This window comes from Oncorhynchus keta, chromosome 20 (genome assembly GCF_023373465.1).
Source record: "Oncorhynchus keta strain PuntledgeMale-10-30-2019 chromosome 20, Oket_V2, whole genome shotgun sequence".
NCBI classification, from domain to species: Eukaryota; Metazoa; Chordata; class Actinopteri; order Salmoniformes; family Salmonidae; genus Oncorhynchus; species Oncorhynchus keta.
The window spans coordinates 10,531,095-10,539,327 of NC_068440.1; the positions used below are offsets into that span (position 1 = coordinate 10,531,095).

The window sequence follows — 8,233 nt, forward strand, 5'->3', positions numbered from 1 at the left end:
TGTACTATACCATCTACTGCATCTTGCCAAAGCCTCACGGCCATCTCTCATCCATATATTTACATGTATATATTCTTATTCATTCCTTTATACTTGTGTGTGTATAAGGTAGTTGTTTTGAAATTGTTAGATTACTTTTTAAATATTACTGCACGGTCAGAACTAGAAGCACAAGCATTTCGCTACACTCGCATTAACATCTGCTAAGCATGTGTTTGTGACCAATAAAATGTGCTTTGATTTGATTTGACATGATGTCAAATTAGTTTGAGATTGACAGATATTGTTTAAATGCAAAATACTTTATTTTGTGTTTGGGATCCTCAGCTCAGTTTGGGACCCTTAATCCAGGCTGGACAGGAGGAAGTCAACCTGCATTTCTAGAATCTCCATCACCTGCCACGAGAGCCTCTCTGGGCTTTCATAGATGGACTCATCGAGGTTGAAGATGGAGTCCAACCACGCCTTCATCTGATCCTGACGACAACAGACACATCATCAACAAATAGTTAATGACCAGCTACAAAGATAAGGATGACAAACCATCACACACAGTTTGAGAGAGAGAGAGAATAAATAAATAAATATGCACCTTAATGAGGAGGTAGAAGTTCCCAGCAGACTCTGTCCAGGCTCCTCCAGGAGGGCGAATCCTCATCATCACTTCCATGAGCAGATAATAGAAGGTACCAGGCCTCTGGAGTAGGAACAGGGGACATGAGTGAGTGTCTACAGACCTGGTATGGCTACAGTGTGGATGGGGTAGATAAACAACAGGATGTTTACATTATTAGGGTCACTTACAGAAGTTGGAAGAGATGTTTTTCCTTCAAGAAGGCTCAGTAGAACGAATTCATAAAATACATCTGTGAAATTGATGTGGTTGATCTGAAGTCAAACGAATAAGATAATTACATATTTTTCATTGACAAGCACTTTAGAAAGTCTCATTGAGTAGATGTTGGATGAGCAGACGGTGCCTGCAGCTAACACTCAAGCTTGCATGTAAACCTACTCCTACAAGAGCCATCTCCAGCTCTAGTCGCTCCCTGTTTGCTGGCTCATTAATGAAGTTCACCAGGATGTCGTAGGCCTGCTGAAACTGCCTCACATCCTCAAAACAAAACAATCATACAATTCCTTAGAACTTGGGTCATAAACTCAAAGCTTCAGGTCTGTAATTCAGAGGGCCTCTGATTGTTTGGCTTGTAAGACATTGGAACTTTTCAACTAAACCTTATGAATCACTATTGCCTAAATGTAAGCCACTGGGCAAAGACTGGTTGAATCAACTTTGTTTCCTTGTCATTTCAACAACAACAATGTAATGTGATGATGTTGAATCAACATGGAAAAACTGATTCGTATTGAAAAAAGTCATCAACATATTTTTTCACCAAACTTTTAACCTAAGTCCAATGACCTGGTAGATTTTTTTGATTGGATTCACATTAGTTGACAACTCAACCAAATGTAACTAAAACGACACGCTGAAACGACATCTGTGCCCAGTGGGAACTATATATCTGGTCTGATGAATGTTGCACAATTATTTGAATGGTTACCTGCTGGTTGAGCTCGGACAGTCCACTCAACACCATCCTCCCAGCGTGGGTGAGGTAATTAAGGGAGGTACTGTCTGAGGATGTCAGAGCCTGTGAGAACAAGACAGTACATTTAGAAATGGTACAGAAATGTACATCAAATGAAATTCAAAAGGTGGTAAATTCACACTTTCTCACCTCCATAGCACGTCGGATACCGGCCAGCCTCAGAGAGAAGTTGCTTGTCCCTTGGTTTCCAAAGTAACTCCTGTAAATAGAAATGTTTTTTAGCAAATGTGCAACATAAGAAGCTAAAGCATACATTAATGCCATGAGATGAAGATATCCTTTTATGTTAGCCTATGTTACAACTGCAGGATTTATAAAAACCATACCAATGTAGGATCTTAATTTGATCCGTCGTTTGTTGCTGAGACACTTGTAGTGTATTTTAGTTTTAAAAAGGCTTTTAAAGTTTGTAATTACAGACTTGATTTGCCCTAACGAAAAATCTATCAACCCCTTCAAAAATGTCAAATATAATCCACATAATAACAAATATTTCCTATGCCAAGAGTGTGCCAAGAGTGTGCAAAGCTGTTGTCAAGGCAAAGGGTGACTATTTGAAGAATCTCAAACATAAAATATACTTTGATTCCATGTGTTCTTTCATAGTTTTGATGTCTTCACTATTATTCTACAACGTAGAAAAGAGTAAAAATAAAGAAAACCCTTGAATGAGTAGGTGTTTGAAAACGTTTGAACGGTAGTGTATATAAAGTGTTTCAACTCTATATCTGAAATGCTAATGGTGTCTTCTTTTTTAAGACTATATCCATGTGTGTGAGATGTATACTTTTGTTTCAAGGTAGATGTGTTTAAGACTACTAAGAAACACTGTGTGTGACTGTCACACCCTGACCATAGAGAGCCTTTTTATTCTCTTTTTTGGTTAGGTTGGGGTGTGACTAGGGTGGGTAATCTAGGTTGTTTTTTTCTATGTTGGCCTGGTATGGTTCCCTATCAGAGGCAGCTGTTTATTGTTGTCTCTGATTGGGAATCATATTTAGGCAGCCATTTCCCCTCTGTGTTTTGTGGGATCTTGTTTTTGTGTTGTTGCCTTTGAGCACTCCAGATCATAACGTTTTGTTTATTCTTTATTGTTTTTGTGCGGTTCACTTCAAATAAAAGATGTCGAACCGATTTCACGCTGCGCTTTGGTACGAGTGTTCTTATGACGATCCTGACAGTGAACCTGATTTAGCCCACTGCAGTAAAAGGTTATTAAGGTCCTACATCTGTATAACTACAATATAGGGGCAGATTATTTCAAAGCAAATGTTTTTACTATAGATGAACACATGAAAGCAAACTCACCACAGCTGGGGCACATCTGCAACATTATGTTGCTCCTCCACAAACTCCTAAAACAGACATCACATTAACATCAACTCTGGGCTCCCAAGGTAAGTCACTTAAGAATTTGTTCCTAGATAAGTAGATAAAATAAATACTAAACTGCATTTCACCTGCAACTGAAGAGGACAAAACATTCAGTGACATCATAACAATACTTTCATCCTGACCTAAAAACTTGACAAACCTGTTGAAACCAAAACACTGTGCTTGGAACACAATGACACTGAGACACATACCTGTACACACAAGTACAAATGTCAGGAAAACAAATAAAAGGGTTATTGACTGTAGAAAGAGTTTTACCTGAGGAGTGCTGTCAGGGGTCTGGTCCTGGGTAAAGTGGTAAGGTGGAGGGGAAGGGAACGGGGGAGGCGGAGGGGGAGGTGGAGAATCCTGGGGGAACTGCTGAGAAGAGCCAGAGGACGGCTCATGAGGGGTGGTGATAATGTCAGAGGTAGAGAACTGATACGTCATCATGTCATCCCCCCTCTCCTGGAACCCCTCCACTGTGGTGGAGATATCCACCTGCTATTTAACAAACAACACCGTCAGCCCAACCACAATGTTGAAAACCCCTCAACCAAACACTGAAATAAATCCTACCACAGAGAAACAACGAGGCATACCTGGGCGTCCTCATAATAGGTGAACTCTGACCTCCTCTTGACGAGGCAAGACCTGAGTCCATGGATCCTTCTACCAAGGTACTAAAAATGACGATAGAAATTTAAATGTATCATTTCATTTTGTCAACATTTATTTAAATAGGTAAATGGACATTTGCCACTTTCCATTTTCTTTTATGAGTGTTTGACTGTACCTTAATACCAGTCACCTCCTTGTTGGTGAGGACCACCTGGACATTACCCTTTCAAAGAGGCACATGGCAAAATTACATTTCATTCAGGAAATATAAGTAGCCCTATATTTTGTACATCATTTGACACAAAACAGGTGCATTTGAGATGAAAGATCAGTTGAGAATCTCTCACCCATGGGTCCAGGATTTTTCCTGAATGACTCTGCTCCACCACAGCTGTTTCTCCACTCCCCTCACAATGCACAGGTGATGCATGTCCTCTTCGTTTTGCTATAAGGAAAAACAGCTTCAGTCTGCACACCTCTCTGTATATTTTAGATGTAGATTTCTATATCATTTGGCAGGTGATCACCACTGGCAGTGATATAGAGCCCACATGAATTTCGTACAACAACTTTCCCCTAGGTTTCAATTAGGGCCAGACATACAAAAGAAAACCCAGAGACAATTGGGAGTTCAAATACACAGATGTGTTTAGAAATGTTAAGAATATGTCTGAAGTACCAGCACTCATCCATAATGGATCTTCCAGTAATGAAAATGAAACGAACCCCAGTTCCCAACCAGCTGCAACTTCTCATAAGGAAAATGAGTATCATCATTTGGCTGCAAAACAAAGACATCATCTAATTTTAGAGATTGCTCTGTGATTATTTATAAACAGACCAAGGGATTAAATCCAGACAGGGCTGCTGCCCAACCTCCTCATCCATATACTAAAGAACAAGACAGGATCAATTTATGAGTCAGTTTGAATGATTGACTGGTAGCCTATAGGAGTGACCGACTGGTATATGGAGGATCTCAAAAGGAGGCCACTGTATTATAGATTCTAAAAGGGTTGGCAGTTGAACTACACAGGTCTGTGTTCAAATGTTAAGGAAACATCTGAAGTATCTACACATGAATGGCTACCTGTTCAGTTTGAGAAGTCAGTTCCTCCCACACCAACCTCCCTACAGGAGTGAAACAGATGAAAATCGGCTGTTCCATCATGAAAATCTGTGAGAAAATGAGGGAAAGGACAACAAAGTATTTCACGACCATAGTGGATACTGAAGGTAATCATGCCTATTAGAAAATATGATCTTTGTCCAATAATCTGCATGGTTACCTGTGTGTTTAACACTGCCAGCTCTCTCACTATCATCCTCCCAGCAAGGGTAAGGTAATAAGTCAGCTGCAGTTGTAAAAAACATGGAGTATGTTTACAGAAATGTATTCCCATATTGTTCTTCAGAAAACATCATGTTTGTGTTTAAGTTACATAAACCAGTCAATAGACCAGAGTGAAGACAAGAGAGTATCAGTACTGTTGGACTTACAGAGCTGGGAACCCACAGAGGTCCAGACCAAGGGACTAAAGCCAGACAGGGACGCTGCCCAACCTCCTCATCCACAAACTAAGGAATAAATCAGGATCCATTTTCAAGTCAGTAAAATTACAGTTTGAATGTCAGATTGTTATTGAACCAGTCCTGATAATGAAGCAGTATTGTTATAGCCTGGGTGCCAGGTAGTTTCAGCTCTCTGACAACTCCTTATGGGATTGTCATGCAAATATCATTTTGCCACGATGGAATTGGCAAGAGAGCAGAAACCTACCGGTACCCAGACTATTGATAGGCCTACAGTATTCTTACCTGAACAAGGACGGGGTCCTCCTGGTCCAGGGTGGGATCATGATCTTCATGAATAAACAATAAAGGATTATGTTTTCTAAGTTGAAGAAATACTACAAGACACCAAACATCTGTCCATGTAGTTAGGCTGATCTTATAATTTAATTGTGTTTATATTGTATGATATCACATTGTATTTATGTGTCTGCATAATGTACCAATATCTTCAATAAAACCTAAAGAAAAGGTTTGGTTTCAGAGGAGCATGTTCGTTTGTTGTTGTTAATAGTGGAATTACTAGCCATCATCATGTCATCAAATCACTCCTAAATGGCACCCTATTCCCTATTTATAGCACTACTATTAACCAGAGCCTTTTGACCATATTACTATGGGCCCTGGTAGAAATAAATAAATAGGGAATAGGGTATAGGGTGCCATTTTAGACGAGACCTGAATATAGTTTCAGTCCGGACTATATACAGCATGTCAAAAAGTAAGGAGGACCACGGAACTCTTCATATCATTCATTAAAATGCCTTCATTTGTATGTAATGTTCAAGGGAAACAATTTTTAAAAACTTTCCATTGAACATTCCATACAAATAAAGGCATTTTCATTAATTTTATGAAGAGTGCCTTGGTCCTCCTTTCTTTTAGACGGCCAATTTACCCCTTTTACCAAAGAGCACCTTCTGTCTACCAAAACCTAATATTGTGTACCTTAGCAGCGCTTCCCTTCCTCCTTTTTTTCTACACGTTTATACAGTCAGTATTGCTATTTAGACATTGTAAAATATGTAAATGTACCCTCTTCAAACGTGACAACACGGTCCACGATCTCCAAGGTGGCCGGTTCATCCTCACCGACGCCGTAATATTTGTTATGAAAGTAGACTGCCGAACCCGTCGCGATCACCAGGCCAGCTGCACACAGAAGCGGCCGCTCGCGGAGCAATCTCAGCGTGGTCGCTTTCAAAAAACTACTGAACGTAGGCCTACTCATTATCGCCCTTCATGCTGCTGTGTTTTGACCGAGTTCAAGACCATATGACACTTTCTTAGAATTAAAGGGTTTTATAGGGAATCATTAATACGTCAAATTATTCCATTCGGAATGGTTGGCAATGTCACAATGGGAGGAACATGTTTACCAAACTGATTAAAAAACACTCAACAGTTACATCAATTGAATTGCATTTTGGGGATGATTTGGGAGTTTATAAAATTGTGAACCATGGTTTAGAGAGCAGTGGGATTAGAGCAGTTTAGCAAATACATATGTCTCTAACACGGAGTAGAAAAAGGGGCTGCGCCACAATACATAATGCGCTCTCCATGGTTCTGAAAAGGAACGTTCTTTCCTGCATTCATCATCTTCCTGTTCAAGGTCGAGCCCACTCACTGAACCACTCTCACTTTCACATTCGATTTGTTAAAGCATTCAACTTACAACAAACATAATTCAAATTAAGATCCTAAATCTGTATCAAAACATCCTGTGTAGAGGGGTGGGGGATTGTGGCAGATATCACAGGTAATCAGCCTTTGTAGATCTGAATATGAAGAAGAGACAGTTGAAAGGGGATGAGCCGAAAATATGGACTTGTGGAACTGTCCATGAACAAATTAGGTGCAAAAAAACTACATTTAGAGGCTGAGTCATTGTGTAAAAGCCAAGTTTACACATTTGGGGATTATCCAAACATTGACAATGCAACTGGATGTCCATAGGCATGATCTCACCCAAGGTAATAGATACAGTTTGTATAGCATAATAAGTTTCCTTCTTGAGACCTGAAGTATGGTCTACCCATGTGCTATTGGCTAAACCTATGCCTCATCCAGTCACTTGTTGAAAATCATTAAGCATCAGCCAATCAAGGCAGCCAACCATCTCCCATGTCCATGTCTAGCACAGTCCAAGAATAATTGACTGCTTGTTGTTTTTGGCATTACTTCACTTTTAATTGTCAAATATATTTTGTGTGAGATTTGATTCCTACTTCAAACACTTTAAAACAAGTTTCTCCAGAAGGATGCCAACACAAGGTCATGTTGCAAATTGAAATTGTCAGCCTTCGTGTTTGAGCTTCTCAGACAGCTGACTATTAGCTCTGTCAGCTTTAGCTTACATTGACCCACCAGGAAATTTGACCTTCACTGTTTGAAGGAGTGTGTCATCTGAATGTTTGAGGCCAAGCCATGTTGAGCCATGGGAAGACAGTTACAGCATACAAAGCACTGGTAGCCAACTTCTTCTATTTCATTTGAATAATGTCTCCTTCTTATGGCTGTTTCACACAGGAAGTAAGACTGTGCAAGTAGAGATACTGGTGTGCAAAAGAGCAGAAAAGTAAATAAAAACAGTATGGGGATGAGGTAGGTAGATTGGGTGGGCTATTTACAGATGGACTATGTACAGCTGCAGCGTTCTGTTAGCTGCTCAGATAGCTGATGTTTAAATAAAAGTCTCCAGCTTCAGCAATTTTTGCAATTTGTTCCAGTCACTAGCAGCAGAGAACTGGAAAAAAGGCGGCCAAATGAGGTGTTGGCTTTGGGGATGTGTCTGAACTAGACACACTACTTATTTTATCAGGGTCTATTCAAATCAGAAGAGGAGCAAATAAATCGATGCGGTGTCTGTAACCTTTCCCATGCAAAACAGACAGTTACTGATGGGTGTGGAAAATTGACATTTTTGCAAACCCAGAAGTGTAACCATTAGATATGCAAACTTGAAGGAATACGAATGCGAGTTTCCAGAGTGATTTCCCACATACAGTCTCTGACCTACTTAACAGTCTGATGGCCTTGAGACAGAAGCT

The 8,233-nt window shown here is 40.0% G+C and overlaps 1 protein-coding gene across 1 annotated transcript; it reads right to left on the reverse strand.

The window, feature by feature from the left end:
* Window positions 1-207: 207 nt before the first annotated feature.
* LOC127909807 (uncharacterized) lies at window positions 208-6,411 on the reverse strand. Its single transcript, XM_052471837.1, has 11 exons — window positions 6,216-6,411; window positions 5,427-5,470; window positions 3,784-3,831; window positions 3,590-3,670; window positions 3,267-3,491; window positions 2,922-2,968; window positions 1,743-1,812; window positions 1,566-1,655; window positions 805-888; window positions 593-697; window positions 208-477 (listed from the first exon to the last, which is right to left on the reverse strand). The coding sequence occupies exons 1-11, from the start codon at window positions 6,409-6,411 to the stop codon at window positions 343-345; spliced, it is 1,125 nt and encodes a 374-aa protein (XP_052327797.1). The 3' UTR covers window positions 208-342.
* Window positions 6,412-8,233: the final 1,822 nt, after the last annotated feature.